General features: G+C 56.4%; 1 protein-coding gene across 1 annotated transcript in view; it reads right to left on the bottom strand.

Annotated features, from left to right (window-relative positions):
* Positions 1-543: 543 nt before the first annotated feature.
* The window catches only part of SNAP47 (synaptosome associated protein 47), a 48,498-nt gene continuing 31,453 nt past the window's right edge, over positions 544-17,588 (bottom strand). The window contains 3 exon segments of the mRNA XM_027624361.2: positions 544-872; positions 1,351-1,514; positions 14,858-14,982. Coding sequence (XP_027480162.2) covers positions 1,368-1,514; positions 14,858-14,982 — 272 coding nt within the window. The 3' untranslated portion in view covers positions 544-872; positions 1,351-1,367.

Raw genomic sequence — 17,588 nt, 5'->3', positions numbered from 1 at the left:
GCCCCCGAGATGGGAGAGGCCGGAGGGAACCTCCCGGAGCCTTCAGAGGGGGCATGGCCCTGCGACCTTGACCACAGACTCCTGGCCTCCAGACCCAGGAGAGGACAAAGCCTGCTGTCCTAAGACCCCCATTTGTGGTCATTTGTTGGCAGCCCCAGAAAACTAGCACTGCACCTGTGCATTCACTCTTCAAACCACGCGGGACTCAGAATGCCAGCACAGGGCCTGCCGGAGGAGATCCAGAGGAAAGGGGCCTCAAAGGGACACTTCGACAAGGCCCAATGGCACCTCTCTGTGCACTGCCCTCCGGGACCCTATACCAAAGCAGTCTAGAGGGGGCCTGTTCTGCTGTGACAGGGGAAGGGGGTCACTCAGTTCTCCACTCTGCCCCCGTCCATCCTTCCCTGAGGGGCCCTCCCACTAATGCACCCAAAACCAAGCAAAAAGCAGCATGACCGCCTATCTTCAAAATATATTCTAAAACTATGATTTCTCTCTTGTTTCTGCATAGAAATGGGGCAGTTAAAGAAAAAAAATCAACACTTTTTAAACAGGTGCAGTGTGTATTATTTTTACACTTGGCTATGAACTGGGCAGTGAAAAGAATATTCCCAGTGTTCACAGGATGACCTTGAGAGGAACTGGAGTCACAGTACAACCAAAAAGAAACAGGCCCGTCAGAGAACAAAACAAGTCACAGAACAAAGTGACTGTGGACGGGCCCATGCAGAGCAGCCTGCAGAGGGGAACAGGCTCGGGCCTGTCTATGGTCCTAGGGAAGGGGTTCTGCTGACACAGGATGCAGGGTTCAGGTGCACAGACTCAGAAATCAGCACATTTCTGTCATAGGGATTTAAATGGCCCTTTTACACCTGGCAAGAACAGAGAATAAAAATTCAGCTACTGGCCATGCTAACCATGCAAAGCAGGCATCGAGCACTGGGTACAGCCAGCCTTGCAGGGAGGAGCCTTCCTGCTGCTGGGGACCCTCTGAAGGGCTCAAGTATGAGTGGGGAGCCGAGGACTGAGGGGAGGGAGGGGGAGAAGGGAGCCAGGGCCTGTGGGGAGTGGGGAGCGGGGAGCAAGGGGAGCTGGGGCCACAACTGCAGGGGCGTGCTGGGGGGGGGACTCGCCGAATCTGCAGGCAGAACTCCCCTCTCCTGGAGCTCCTCCTTCCCGCGTGTGCAGTGGTCGGGATCCTTTACCCTGAGGCAAGCCTGCACCTCCTGGCCCAGGGCCTCCAACTACTAACCCACCCTTGGAATGACTTTCCAGGTGTTTAGGTCAAGGACGTGTGCAGGTATTGAGAACAAAGTACTCAGGGGAGTGACTGTCATCAAAACCAGTCACCTCTCTGCTCTTCTGTCCTAGGTCAGTTTTTTGGCACGTCGGTTATGCTTGTCGATGGTTAAGGTGGTCCGATCGACGGCCGCAGTGATGCCGTCCAGGGCCTCGTCCTGCCTCTCCAGCTCCTTCTCAGTGTCCAGGGCGAGACTCTTCAGCTTCCTCAGGATCTGCAAGAGCAGCACACAGGGCAGGATGGGTTGCCCTTTCTTAAACTCTCAAAAATAGATGCTATTTCTTTCTATCACTTTTATAGTACTTAGGAAATTCTGTGAGTCAGTGGGGATGACAAACACTCTGTCCTCGCATCCTGGGTTTGGGTCTCAGCTCTGCGGCTCACCAGCACTGACCACCAGGGAGCAATGACCCCCAGGGAGCTCTGACCCCCCCCTAAGGAGCCCTGAACCCCAGGGGGCACCGAACCCCAGGGAGCATTGACCCCCAGGGAGCACTGATGCCCCAGGGAAAACTGACCCCCCCCCCCAGGGAGCTCTGAAGCCCAGGGAGCACTAAACCCCAGGAAGCAATGACCCCCAGGGAGCTCTGACCTCCAAGGAACATGACCCCCAGGGAGCTCTGAACTCCCCCAGGGAGCACTGACACCCCCAAGGAACACTAAGCCCCAGGCAGCACTGACCCCCAGGGAGCTCTGACCTCCAGGGAACACGACCCCCAGAGAGCTCTGACCCCCAGGGAACACTGACCTTCAGAGAGCTCTGACCCCCGGGGAGCACTAACACCCGGGCAGCACTGACCCCCCCAAGGGGCACTGACCCCCCCCCAAGGAACACTCACCCCTAGGGAACACTCACCCCCAGGGAGCTCTGACCCTCAGGGAACACTGACCCCCAGGGAGCACTGACTCCCAGGGAGCTCTGACCCCCCAGGGAGCTCTGACCCCCCAGGGTACGCTGACCCCCAGGGAGCGCTGACGCCCCAGGGCGGCAGAGCTGAGGCAGATGAGGCGTCAGCCCTCTGGCCCTGCTCCAGGCCACAGCCCCCACACCTCCTGACAATGCCCCTGGGGCACTGCTATTCCAACCACACAGCAGTAGCGGGGGGTGGGGGGTCGGCTGGTCCAGGGCCCACCCAGGACCCAACCCCTGTCTTCATAACTTGTCTGCACCCACGTACTAGCTGCAGACGGAAGTAGAAGAAAAGCCAAACCCATCTTGCCTATCTGTTGGAAACATTTCACAGATACCTCCATAGCCCGAGGCGACGAAGCAGCTACCAAAGCACAACCCTGTGGGCGCACCTGGGGCTTCTAGAGGCCAGGCCCCTCACCCCCTCTCTGGGACTCACGTCATGCTTCATACGTCTCATGCACTGCTGAGAACAGCTACTTTATTGCAATCCTATCGAGACTACTTGCATTGTGAAATGTACTTTAACCACATGCGTGGTGAGCCTGCCTTTAAAAATTTAATATCCTCAAGCTGACAACAAAAAGGAATGATTTTAAGAGAAATCTTAATGACCAACTACTTGCAATAAATGTTAATACCTCTTTTAGGGAAAGTTTTAGATCCCTGGTTAGGTCAAGACAAAGGAACTGCAGACTGTGAATCATCAGAGTCCTGGGTGCCCGTTTACCAACTCGCTGTGGATCGACCGTGTACAGCCGTGTGCCAAGTCCTCTGTCCCGTGGGATGGATGTCAGCAGCGAGGGCCCCAGATCTAACTGAGCTGGCAGTGCACCACGCCACACACGGAGATCACCGTCATGGGCACGGCCAGGGGACACTGCAGCCTGGGAGCGGCCCCAGGTCAAGGAGAGCACGTGGCACCCCAGGGGAAGGGGAGGAGGGCGTGGCCAAGGTGCTCGTGCGCTCAGCTCACACGAAGCAGCCTTGCACTGCGCACCAACACGTGGGCGAGCCGCTTCGTCTGACACACGAGGACCAGAATGGAGGCAGGGAGGTGGCCAGAGGATAATAAGATCAACTCCGTCCTCAGGAACGGGGAGGCTTGAATGAGCTCACAAATGTGAACAAGCTGTGAAAACTATAAAGTGCGATGTGAGGTGCCCCGCCAAGTCCTGGAAGGCTCAGCGGCAGGAGCCCCGTGCCGGACCCATGCTGTAGAGGGACCTGAGACCATCTGCAGTCACACGTGCTCATGACAGAGGCAGGACGTAGCCCACATCTCTCTGCAAACAACGGCATCATCCCCAGGAGCTCCTCCGTCCAGGCGCCGAGGAACAAATCCTGGCCCAAGGTAGCAGGCTCAGACACCAGCCTTTTGCGCCCTCCTCTGGGAGCCGCTGAGTCACTGGAAAAACTGGACGGAGCTCTGGAAAGTATACTGTGGGGTCAGTCGGCTCCGAGGGACGGGCTGGATGACCTAATACAGGAGGTCTTTTCCATCGCGTTCCTATGACCTCATATGGCTGAGGCCCAAACGGCACAATAAACAGTCGCAGCTCAGCACGGTGGGATGCAGGTCCTTGAGCACTTCTCTGCTCAACGACCCCTCCCAGCAGGCCTGCACTTTTCCGTGCACTCACGAGGCTGCTCTGCCGGGCACGGGCACACCACAGCCCCGGGGAGACCAGCCTCTGCCACCTGCTCGCACCTGATGTCACAGCCACAAGTGGCCCCCCCGCCCTGTGTGGGGCAATCAGGCCGCACGCGCTGTCTGCAACCTCTACGTCCTTGTCAACTACATCAAGTGTCCCTCGGGCCCAGGAGGCTCTGAGCTGTGTCCTGTGTGGATGGTCCATTGTCCTGCTCCAGGACTCACACTGCAAGTAGAAAGTCAGGACATAGGACCAGAGAAGAAAGTAAACATTGTCCCGAGCCCGGATCCAATCTGTGCCCGTCAGGCAAGCACTGTTGGTGGCACGGGGGCGCTGTGTGCCCAGGTTCCTTCCATCGCGTGCCCATATGCTGGTACGGGGACGTGACCCTGGGAGTGGAGGCAGGCATCCATGCAGCTCTGTTTCCTGCTTCCCGAATGAGGGGGAGGGCCGTGGGGCTCTGTGAACCCTCAAACTCAATGTTTCACACATCAGGCTGACAGGACGTGCCCAAGATCCCAAGCTAGCAGCCAGCTCACAGTATGGGCCGGACGTGATGAGCCCGTGGATAACAGGTATCACTGTGCGATGGTGCAGACGTCACAGAACCAGGACGGACAGGACCGCACACGTTCCTTAAAAAGGCAAAAGGGCCATCAGCAGGGATCAGCAAGCCATTCAGCCACGGGAAGAGGGCGGGAGCCCCGGGCCTGCTCCTGGAGCCACGAGCAGCCATGGCAAAGGTCCCGCGTAAGGAGAGCCACACCTGTGACTTTAAATTTTCTAATGCTCATATTTTCAACAGTAAAAACGATAAGCATTTCTTAGACTTTTATTTATTTAAGTAATCTCTACATCCTCACATGGGGCTCAAACTTACGACCCCAAGATCAAGAGTCGCATGTTCCTCCAACGGAGCCAGTCAGGTGCCCCGTAAAAAATGACAAGCATCATTAATCTTAACAATGCATCCTGTTTAATCCAACCAAGTAAAAATATTATCGTTTCCCCATGAAGTCAACATGAAGAATAATGACCGAGATCTGTTCTCTGCTGGCTGGTGAATGGTATACTCGTGGCACATCTCCGCACTGCCCTCCCACCGGGGGCCACGCTCCGTGACAGCCCCTACTGTCTCCCTGCCCACAGAAGCAGCGGCACCGGGACGAATTCCTACGGTTCTGAGTCTATGCTTCTTACGCGCAGAGCCACGGTGATAACAGGCACAGCACTTACTTTGTAAGCAAGACCGACTGACGTGCCTACGAAAGCTGAGCATTTTATGGAGTCCATAGCGTACACACGGACTCATTCCTCTTGAACTGTCTGATTGTGAAAATGCCTGAGACCTCTCCTTCGCAGCTTCAAATGCTTCCAACTGCGCTTGAAATTAGCTAATACTGCAAAAACCCGAATGATCTGCACAGCTACTGAGTTTGCAAAGAAAGTTACTGAGTAGGATTGGAACTAGGAGTCCCTCTGGAGTACTGATCCAGTGTTTTCCCCTTTAAGGAAGGGACTGGACACATTAAATGCCATCATGTGCATTCCGTAGAACACGGGGTGGAAAGACTGCGGAACGCGAAGTCTGGCCAGACCTTCACGCAGTTGTGGCTTCTGCAGCCCAGGATGACAAGCTGTCTAGTCATCAGTGTGTCACGCCTCCAGGCTCTGAAATACCAGCTGGCCGCTCAGAGGGGCCTCTGACCAGGCTCCGCGCTTTCTTCCTCGAGCCCCTGCCATGCCAGTAAGTAAGCCCGGTGACCAGCCATCTCTGCGGACATGTCTGCCCTATCCAGGAAGTGCACCGAGCCGAGAAGAAAGAGGCACTCCGTGCACACAAGCGTAGGCGAGACACTGTCCGGGAGCAGCATCTGCAGGGAAACCGCAGAAATACTCAACAATCTGTAGCCGGCTGCAGGCGCTCAACCAAGTTTGCACAGGAGGCTCAGTCCCCCACGAACAGGGTGCGTCAGTGACCGGAGGGGGGTGGGGACACATAGCCCAGGCGACCTGGGCTGGGGCAGGGGGCGCCACGTGGTTCCCAGGACCGAGCAGACAGTCCTGTGCTCTCTACTGCTCGGGCCACAGCCTCTACCTCCTAACCCTAACCCTAACCTCCCCGATACCACAGGCACGAGCAGGTACGGAGATGTTTCCATTTTGTTTATACAAACGGAAGAACAGCTCACCCAGCAGAGGGGGTCCGCTTACCAAAGCACCTGTGCTTAATGTATGCACCTCATGCAAGCCAACAAAGTGTGGGATTCGGGGAATCAGAGGGGTCCCTGGAGCGCCCGGCCTCGGGCGTTCACCGAGTAACTGCAGCAGGGAAGGACGCGGGGCGCAGAGGCGCGGGCCTTGATGTTTCCAGAACATCTGTAATGTGCTGGTGGCCTCACTTAGGGTCTGAAGGAAGAAATGTTTTGTTCTACTTCACGAGGAGACTCCAGGATTCACAGTATTACTGTATTCATAGGAAGCACCTAAAGTGAGTTCAGTAATAGCTAGACTGTCTACCCTGATCTTGTTATTAAGCTGACTCATTGAAAAACTGTGAATTTTCTTGCAGTGAGAAATTAGCAACCATTTAAGAACAGAGCTAGGATAAATCAAGCTGTCTGCAACTCCAAATAGTTCTACCAGTTGGGGCCATTAATATGCTATAGAGAAGGTAAAGAGGGAAAAACTGGCTTCCAGCACAGCCAAAGCTCTGGAGGCTGTAAAGAACATTCTAGGCTATGATCTGTCACATTCAGCACTCACAGACCACCCTGCGTCCCACCCCGTCCCTTCTGTTGCATTCCTTGAGGCCCCAAGGGCTATCTGTGGACAGCAGCACAGGGCTGTTTTCTAGGGAGGCCCCTGCCGCGGCCCCCTCCTCCAGACCCCCTCTCTGTGCAGTGGGGGATGGGAGCGGGGAAGCTGATGCACCAGGTCCCCACAGTAAGACTCTGAGAGTGGAGTCTCCAGGGATCTACCAGCCCTCACTCCAGTTCCCAGTGGCCTCTCGAGGTCCAGACAGGGTCAGCACATGGTGAGCACCTCCCAGGGCTAGAGGGGGACACTGGGGACCAGCCTGCTCGCTCTCAGCTCACAATGGGATCCAAATAGGACTCATCCCAGAATACAAGAAAAGAGGCACAAAGGCCTAAAAACCGCACATCACACTGAAAGAAATTAAAGACCGAAATAATGAGGGATGTTCAGTGTTCCTGGACTGCAAGACTTAATACTAGCAAGACGGCAAGACGCCTCCAAGTGACCTGCACATTCGATGCAAATCATATCAAGTTTCCAGCAGCCTCTTTATTCCCCCAGAAATGGAAAAATGGATCCTCAAATCCATATGGAATTGCAAGGAGCCCTGGAGGGCCAGAGCAATGCTGAAAAAGAATGAAGTTGGAGGACTTACTTCCCCTCAGCCGTCGCCGGCAGGATTATAAAAGGGTGAAGCCATTACGGAGAACAGCCTGGCAGCTCATCAAAAATCTACACGTGGAATTATCCAGGACCAAGCAATTCCACGCCTCGCTAGGTATATGCCCCCAGGGAGCAGAGACAGGACTCACACAGATGTCTGTGTGTGTGAATGCTCAGGGAAGCACCACGCACAACAGCTGTGGATGAATGGACACACAATGTGGGCCACCCGTATCGCGTGCACCACTCAGCTGTTAAAAGGGAACACAGATCAGCCCGAAGACACAGTGGAGAGCGAGGACAGCCAGGCATGGAAGGGCATGTGCATGACTTGACAGAAGACCGCAGGGGCCAGTGCTTCACGGGACCGTGTGGGCTGGGGGCACAGCAGGGCGCTCTGCACATAAGCAGTGGGCGAAATGGCAATATTTACATTATATACATTTACTACAATAAAAACACCATTCTAAAAGATAGCCAGGCACTCAGCAGCAGTACGACCAAACACCCGACGGTAACACTTCAGGCTCACTTGCAGGCTGACTGGGACAATGGGAAAGCATCGGTTCCCCGGCCCTCACTGGCCGTCGCGCTCCTTCCTCTGCACAGCCCAGCAGCTGCTCTGGAAGATGCGCGGTGAGATGCAGCACGCTCGGCAATCCCGTCCGCAGTACCAGATCCTGGTGTTCCTTGTCTGGCACTCCCGCCCTGTTCACCTTTCTGGGACAGTGGAGGGGACACAATGTGGTCCAGATGGACCGCAAGGCAGCCGTCCCTTCACGCAGCCCATGGTTGTCCCAGCTTTCTCAGCACTGCCCCAGACAGCACACGGGCCTGCCCTAGAGTGCTGGCCATAGCTGGCACAACGTGAGCCCCGTGGGCTGTCCAGAGACTGGGGAGGGTAGCCCGAGCGCGGGGGGGCACATGAAACCACAGAAGGGGCCCAGGGTGGGGGTCCGTGACGGCAGGCTCGTGGCTACCAGTGACCAAGGCAATAGCAGAACAGACGGGCAACCCCTGGATGCATCTGGAAGGTATAGCATGACGCTGTCCTGTGAGTCAGCTCACATTACTCTGGTGGTTTCTGCAGCAGGCGATGACCAGGGCCAGGGGAGGCACGCAGCCCACCCGGGCTGGTGGGGTCGACAGGGCAGGGCCGCACCAGTGCCTGGACCCCAGTTCCCAGTCCAGGGCTCGTCCTGTGACGCATGTCCTCTCACTTGAAATGTCAACTGTCAAGGACGTCAGAAGTTACTGGGCACCTCTTCCCCGTTACCAAGGCTCTTCTGGTTTAACAGATGACACAGGATGTGACGAACACTTGTTAATAATTTACAAAGTAACAGATACCGAGATGAGTGGCCTACCTCATGGCTCGTATCTGGACCGGTATCAAAGCCATAAATACAAACATAACCTCGTCCCTTTTGTACTGCGCCCCGTAAGTAATGAGAGGAATGAACAACGTGGAAAAGGGCAACAAGAGAACCTGAGGATGATGGGCAGAAATCTGGAATTACAACATCTGCAGTCCTTCCAAACGGCTCACAGGACCAAATCCAGCCTCCCCGACCTGGCACACAGGTGCTGGTGGGTTCGCGGACATGAGCAGCTCTCTGGCCCTGAGCCCTCCACAGAGCCCACTCTGGCGAGGCATCTGCATGCTGTCCCGGGTTGGCCGGTGCCCCACTATGCTGGAAGGCATCAACCCTGCCCCCCACTCTCACCGGGCTCCCAGCAAAGCCATGCCCTCTTCCAGGGACGTGTCTGTTCTGGAGCATGTGCTCCTGGAGTAGGGCCCAGGCTGCTGCCACCACAGATGGGAAGCACAGCGGCGGGTTCCACGGCTGGCACGGCACCCCCATGACTGCACGGGCAGCCACCCAAAGAACCCGAGATCTGTTGTCTCTCCAGACAGGTAACACGTGGAGACCAGTGCTAAATCCTGCACTGCTAAGACACGGATTTTCGGCTGAAGAAATGTGTCGATTTTGTATGGAAGAAAGGACAGACGAGGAGACATGGGAATTAGGACAAGCGTGAACACCACACCAGAGAAGGAACAGAAGAGCTGAGCATGAAAGGTGCTCTAGGCTTCCTACATGGGAAAGAGAGACGGCTTCTGCAGAGCGCCACAGAACTCAGCCAGGACCAGCTCAAGAAGCCACAGGTGGGCGGCAGAGGGGACGCCGCACCTCCACAGCCTCCTGCCCAGCCTCTGGCCACGACCCCACCGCCTGAGTCCTCTCTGAACAACCCACCCCCAGGCCCTCGGTTAGTTCGCAAGCTCTGTGACTGGGGTTTATGAGGAATCACACACCCTGCCGTAGTCACAAGGAGCTCAGAACCATGACCTACACCCTGAGTCCACACGCTGCACCCCCACTACGGGGAACCATGACCTAAAAACCCGAGTCCACATGCTGTCCCCCGCTATGGGGAACCATGACCTAACACCCCGAGTCCACACGCAGCACCCCCGCTATGGGGAACCATGACCTAACACCCCGAGTCCACATGCTGCACCCCCACTACGGGGAACCATGACCTAACACCCCGAGTCCACACGCAGCACCCCCGCTATGGGGAACCATGACCTAACACCTGAGTCCACACACTGACCCCCGCTATGGAGAACCATGACCTAACACCTGAGTCCACACACTGATCCCCGCTATGGGGAACCATGACCTAACACCCCGAGTTCACACGCAGCACCCCTGCTATGGGGAACCATGACCTAACACCCGAGTCCACACACTGACCCCCGCTATGGAGAACCATGACCTAACACCCCGAGTTCACACGCAGCACCCCCACTATGGGGAACCATGACCTAACACCTGAGTCCACACGCTGCACCCCCACTATGGGGAACCATGACCTAACACCCCAAGTCCACACGCTGCACCCCCACTATGGGGAACCATGACCTAACACCTGAGTCCACACACTGACCCCCGCTATGGAGAACCATGACCTAACACCTGAGTCCACACACTGCACCCCCACTACGGGGAACCATGACCTAACACCTGAGTCCACACACTGACCCCCGCTATGGGGAACCATGACCTAACACCCCGAGTTCACACGCAGCACCCTCGCTATGGGGAACCATGACCTAACACCTGAGTCCACACACTGACCCCCGCTATGGGGAACCATGACCTAACACCCCGAGTTCACACGCAGCACCCCCACTATGGGGAACCATGACCTAACACCTGAGTCCACACACTGACCCCCGCTATGGGGAACCATGACCTAACACCCCAAGTCCACACGCTGCACCCCCACTACGGGGAACCATGACCTAACACCTGAGTCCACACACTGACCCCCGCTATGGAGAACCATGACCTAACACCCCGAGTTCACACGCAGCACCCCCGCTATGGGGAACCATGACCTAACACCCGAGTCCACACACTGACCCCCGCTATGGAGAACCATGACCTAACACCCCGAGTTCACACGCAGCACCCCTGCTATGGGGAACCATGACCTAACACCCGAGTCCACACACTGACCCCCGCTATGGGGAACCATGACCTAACACCCCGAGTTCACACGCAGCACCCCCGCTATGGGGAACCATGACCTAACACCCGAGTTCACACGCAGCACCCCCGCTATGGGGAACCATGACCTAACACCTGAGTCCACACACTGACCCCCACTACGGGGAACCATGACCTAACACCCGAGTCCACACACTGACCCCCGCTATGGGGAACCATGAGCTAACACCCGAGTCCACACACTGACCCCCGCTATGGGGAACCATGACCTAACACCTGAGTCCACACACTGACCCCCACTATGGGGAACCATGACCTAACACCCCAAGTCCACATGCTGTGCCCCTTGTCACGGGAAGGACAGGAAGGCTACTGGAGTCCCCTTCGCAGTGCTCACTGGTTATCCCCATCTTGGGTGCAGTAAGGCGGGGGCAGGTCTTGACAAGGCAGTGGAGCAGAAGGAATCGGGAAGAAATGTCCGGGGACACTGTGATGCCCTGAGGGAACCAGGAGCTGCCTCCACCAGGGAGCCCACACAGATCCCTAACAAACAAGCGGCAGTTCTGAGACAGGAAAGGCCAGCACATCAGATGTGAGACGGTTCAGGGCGCTCTGCCAAACCCATCCCTTCCTGGCCGCCGCCACCGCACGGCCTCCCTGTGGACGGGGGACGCTGCAGTTACGGCTGCTCCGGAGGCCCTGGGGGTGCAGTGCGAGCTGGCACAGGGCGCGGAGCCCACTGGCCCCGGGGAAACCACAGCCGGTTGTCTCTCTCAGCATGCCACTGCAGGGTAAGTCACCAAAACCCATTTCCACGTAACGATGGTAATTGCATCTGCCACAGAAACCACAGCTGAACGGGGGGGCTGGTTCTTGCATTTCTGTTTTCCCCAGAAATTTACCTCATTCCTACTTATGCTGGAGCTTCAACTCCACAGCTAGGAATTCTTCTCCAAATATGAAACATGTGTTTTACCTCCAGAAGACGATCTCTGGTGGAATTGGGCTGTCTCTGCAGGGAGGAGGACCGGCAGCTGGCTGGTGCGAAGCCCTGCTCTCCCGCGGCGGCTCTCCCCAGCCCCACCACTCAGGGGTCACCACTTCCCCGCCCTGCGGCCAGCGACCTGACTCACGGCATCCGCTGTTCCCAGCACGGACACCACAGGGCTCACTAACCTGCTGATGACGCTTAGGACCGACCCCACAGTCACACACTCTCATTGAGAAGGAGGGTGAGGAGACTTGCTCCCCACACAGTGGCTCGTGCCTTCATCATGGTGACCTCCAGCACCTTGGCTTCTAGGGCAGAGACTGCTGGTTTGAAACTGAAGGGCCCTCTCCAACTACATGGCCACCACCAGAACTAACAGATAAAATCGCGACATTTCCCATCCAAAAGCCACGTTCCTGCCTTGGCCTTGACCCAGTGGTGGGACGCCTTATAGGAGGGTGGCACAGGGGTCCCAGATTCCGTCAACCTGAGGCGTGTGGGCTCACATCCACCCTCAGGAGAAAGGGAGCGTTTCCTTTATAGGATGAGGGTTTCGTGTTCTGCGGTCAACACGAGCATCGAAAGCTGCAGTCAGTAACCTGCAGAATTTTCTGGTTGCTGCTAGAATGCAGCATTTCTGTGGGTCATTACTCAAACTGACTAAGTTAGACCAGGGGAAAGAGTGACAAATCATGCATATTTAAAATATCCCATAGCAAGGATGAACACTTTTTTCCAGAAAGGAAATGGCCAAGCTTAAAGGAGGCTATGCCTATGTGGACACGTCAGTAAGATGACTTCTTTAAAAACGGGTTTGAAAGACACACGGTCTTCCTGTGTGCCCTGCTGGGGGTGTGCGGTGCCATGGGTGACATGGCCTCTCCAAAGCAGAGCCTGGATCCAAAGACATCTTGAGCTAGGAACCAGGGAAACCGAGTCAGGAAGCTGCAAACCAAAACCTCAACAGAGAAACAATGGAGTGTTTCCTACAAATACACCGTGAAGCCAACGGAAAGCACAGAGGGAAGCCATACCCTAAGAGGCACTTTGCTGAGCGGCTGGTACAGACCTCAGGCGGGTCGTGAGCTGAACAAACACGCAGCACATGTCCCTGAACGAGACGGTGTACGTCTGATGAACTGAGGTGAGCACGGCGCAGTGTGGGGCTTGCTAACAGTTTTTACATTCTAAAGACGTGCACAGAGATATCTGTGAATGAGGGGACACGATGTCTAGGCATCTGCTTCGAAATTACTTAAAAGGGGCAAAAGAAAAAACACTGTACTGTCCCGCAATAACACAGGAATACAACCTAAAAGTACTTCTGTCAAATATCGTTAGATTTCTACTTGCCGGACACAAGGTGACAAGCATCCTCAAGAATCCAGTGTCAAGGCCTTGAGAGAGGCCTGGAGAGTGAGCACGTTTGGTGGTACACACACCTGTGGAGTCATGCACATGCACAGACACACGCACAGACAGACACAAGCACACACGGACAGACATGCACACAGACACACGCACACACGGACACACGCATGGACAGACATGCACACGCGGACACACGCACACACGGACAGACACACGCACACACGGAGAGACACGCACACGCGGACAGACACACGGACAGACACGCACACGCAGACAGACACGCATGCGAACAGACAGACACAGACACGCACACACGGAGAGACACACACATGCAAGGACAGACACGCACACACGGACAAACACGCACACGCACGGACAGACACGCACACGCAGACAGACACGCACATGTACGGACAGACACGCACACGCACGGACAGACGCACGCGCAGACACACGCACACGCGGACAGACACGCACACACACGTACAGACACATGCACACAGGGACACATACATGGAAGGACACGCACACAGACACAGACACGCAAGGACAGACATGCACACGTGGACACAGACACACGCACGGACAGATACACGCACACGCGGACAGCCACAGACACAGGCGCGGACAGACACACGCACACGCGGACAGACAGACACATGCACGGACAGACACGCACACGTGGACACAGACACACACACAGACATGCACACGCGGACAGCCACAGCCACAGGCACAGACAGACACGCACACGTGGACAGACACACGCAGGGACAGACAAGCAACACGCGGACAGACATGCACATGCGGAGAGACACAGACACCCGCACACGCGGACAAACGCGGACGGACACATGCACACGCGGACAGACACACGCACGGACAAATGCACATGCGGACAAACGCACACGCACGGACAGACACACACGCACAGACACAGACACGCACGGACAGACGCACACGCGGACAGACGCACATGCACGGACAGACGCACACACACACATGGAGAGACGCATGCACACACGGACAGACACACGCACATGCACGGATAGACACACGCACAAGCAGACAGACACGCACACGCACAGGCAGACACACACACACGCGGACAGACACACACACGGACAGACGCACGTACACATGCACGGACAGACACGCACACATGGACAGACACGCACACGCGGACACGCACACATGGACGGACACACGCACACGCAGACAGACACACACACGCATGGACACGCACACGCAGACATACGCACGGACACATGCACACACGGACAGACACGCACAGGCACACACAAAGACAAACACATGCACATCACACACATGTATATGTGGATCGTCTCACAGCACGTGAGCACATGCATATGCACAGAAAGTCCACATGTGCCTGCATATCCCGCACACGCACAGCCCAGACATGCACATGCATATGTACACGTTCAATAGGTGATGCGGCCAGCAGGCTGACTGCGTGTGCACTGACACACGGGTATGTGTGCATGCCGTGAAACACAGGTACTTGGACTGGGCACTGCTCCTTTTCTCTGTTCTCCAGCTCCAGAGAGCAGAACAAAGTGGCTGGGCACACAGCAGCCCCCCCATAGACGAGAGGCCAGCATCAAGCAGTGGGGAGCTGTGTGCAGGCAGGGGCGAGGTGGCCCCGTGAGCACATGTTACCTGTCTCAGTTCCTGGGCGTCCCCCTCAGAAACCAGCGGCTCACTCATCTGCAGCGGAAGCGGCTGGCCCTCCTGGCTTCCCGAGCAGGGCTCGCGGTGCATGGCGTGGTCCATCAGCCCCGACGCTGGAATGGAAAATCAAACAGCAGTGACATCTTCCCGGAGGCATGAACAACGCAAGGACATTCAGAACTTCATGAGGAGTGATGTGTAAGGCTGTCAGGGCTCTCTGAGCAGACGCAGTGTTTTCGACTCACACACCGGTCTGTGGCTTCTGCGCCCGCCGGGGTCGTGGGGGCTGCCTGAGCTCACTCCGACCCCGGCCCAAGCTGTGTCCTTATCCCGCTCTGATCAGAGAGGGCACCACTGACCATGCTCTGGGTCTGGCTCTGTAACTGCTCTCTCAGGAAAGGCACTTTATCCGTGTGCGGCCATTTTTCTTCTCTGGGGGAGAGGGCTACACGTGGGGAGATTCAAACAGGCCACTTGTGGGACCTGGTGAAACGCACATAAAGCACAGTGCTTGAAACCGCAGCAACATCTCGCCACCCCACAGAGCACTGTGGTTCTCCAGAGCACAGGACATGGCCAGCTGGTCGGGCCAAGCAAAGCTGGCTCTGTGGCTGCATGGAGGTGGGGGTGAGTCAGAGTGCTGCACGTGGCCAGGCCCTGCTCCGCGGTGTTCCCGGTCACACGGCACCTGCGCCTGGGCAGGCTCCCCGAGGAGTGGAAAGGCATCCTGGAGATGTGCTGATAGCCGAGGGGGCCCCGCACGCCCCGTAGCACGCTACCTGTCCTCTGTTTAAAGAGCTGACTCCAACCGCGGGGCCCAGAGAAGGGCACTGGCCAGGGTCTGCTGCCTGCGCTTCCCCATAAGACAAGGCACCTCAGCTACGCAGCACAACCCGTTCGTGTACTGGGATGCTGGAAAGTGGACAGCTGTCTGGGTACCAGCACCAGCTCCTCTGGGCACTTCTCCACTTCCGGGGAGTGGGAGGCACAGAAGCCACCCGATGAATGCGCCGTCAGGAAGGGGGGAGGGACAAGGAACGCGGTCTGGGCCACAGCTCCCCACTGGGCCTGAAGAGCATGAGCCTGGCTGGCCAGCCCCAGCACACACAGAAATACCGCCTCTACCCTCATTTCTCAAAATAATCCATACAAATCATTATTCCCTGAGGACTGCCTGGCTGAGCAAAGGAAGCATGGCCTCGTCCAGGATAAATGCAGGCTGCAGCGAGGATGAGGACGGCATAGGCTTCTCATGGTCCTGGAGTGGAACAGGGCCCAGGCCAGACGGAGGGAGCTCAGGAACCAGTGCGTGAGCCAGAGCTGCACAGAGGAGGACCCTGGGTCCCGGCCTGCCTCTGCCGGAGGAGGCTGTGTGCGGATGTCCCCATGCTCCATGTGCCTGTGAGAGGTGCATGCAGGAGGCCAGAAAAACCCTTACTGTGCACCATGCACACTGTGCACCATGCACACAGATGTCTGCTTTTCTAGGTCCTTCTTTAGGAACAATCAAAGCTGACTGCAACCCATCAAACTGATCTCACCACCTGTGCTCTACAGTCTCAAAGCCCCAGCCTACTCCAGCCTCCTAAAGGCTTTTACTCAGCAAGGAACTCTCCACAGCATGCCTCACGTGCTCTGAAATGTCCCTACCCAAAATGGTACAAGTGACAAGCACTTTTCTCAGACGGCTGCAGCAGAACACCGTCAGAGCTAGCTGGAAGATATGACGGCAGAAATAGCAACGCAAACGCGTTCCACCGGCTATTATTAGCCTCCAGGAAGTCATCAGGGCTAACGCGATGACACACACTGGTCCCAGGCCCAGCAGGAGAGAGCCAAGTCCGCACACAGCCTGGACCCCTCTGCCTTGGTTTCTACGCCCCAGGCCCATGCACTCCTGATCCAGCCACCCTGGCGCCCCGTCTTCGGACCCCTAGTATATGCCATCCCCGGGGCCCCCATCGCCGGCACCCCATCTGCACACATCACATGCACAGATGTCCCCCAGCACACGTCTGACGGCATGTCCTCCACTCCACCACCCCATCAGCAACAACCTTTGCTCATCGGTCCGGGCATCGTTCCTCTTGCACACCTTTGGTATTCATGTGCTTGTGCCGCACTGCTTCTCTGAGGCGAAGGCCCACATCGGATTCATACCGGCGCCCGCCCTGGGCTGCTTCAGCACTGCTGGTTTCCATTCCAAGACCTAGAGCTATCTTCTGGAGGGACACGCTCACCTTTTTTTGAATGTTTAGCAAAATGGGTTTTACTTAACCAGAAAGCCAAAATAGGGAATTTTTCTTCCTGGAACACACTACGTCGGGGGTATTTTTCACGACAAGCTGTGGGGTCAGCAGGATCGTGCGTAGCACAGAGCTCGGCACCCCTGGTGCTCTGTGTTGAGACCTGAGTCACTGACTCAGTTTCTTCAATGCTTTGAAACATCTTCAAAAAATATTAACTTCAGTGTAAAATGGTTTCTGTCTCTAACGTCCTTATCACAGTTAAACAAAATCAGCACAAATTGTTCAAGCTACAAGGGAAGTTATGGGTGATTTCACTTTCCAGGAACAACAGCTGGGCTGGTAGGGGCAGCTGTGGACGCCAGTGTCCTTCATGTATAAGACGCAGACCCCGGCCTCACCAGAAGGTCAGAGCATGGACCACCAGCCCTGACCTGAGAGGAGAAGGAACCCCCCCATCCCCACCCCCAACC

The sequence above is a fragment of the Zalophus californianus genome, chromosome 5 (assembly GCF_009762305.2).
Source record: "Zalophus californianus isolate mZalCal1 chromosome 5, mZalCal1.pri.v2, whole genome shotgun sequence".
NCBI lineage: Eukaryota > Metazoa > Chordata > Mammalia > Carnivora > Otariidae > Zalophus > Zalophus californianus.
Note: the sequence above shows the minus strand (reverse complement) of the source record. Positions and strands in the feature narration are given on the sequence as shown.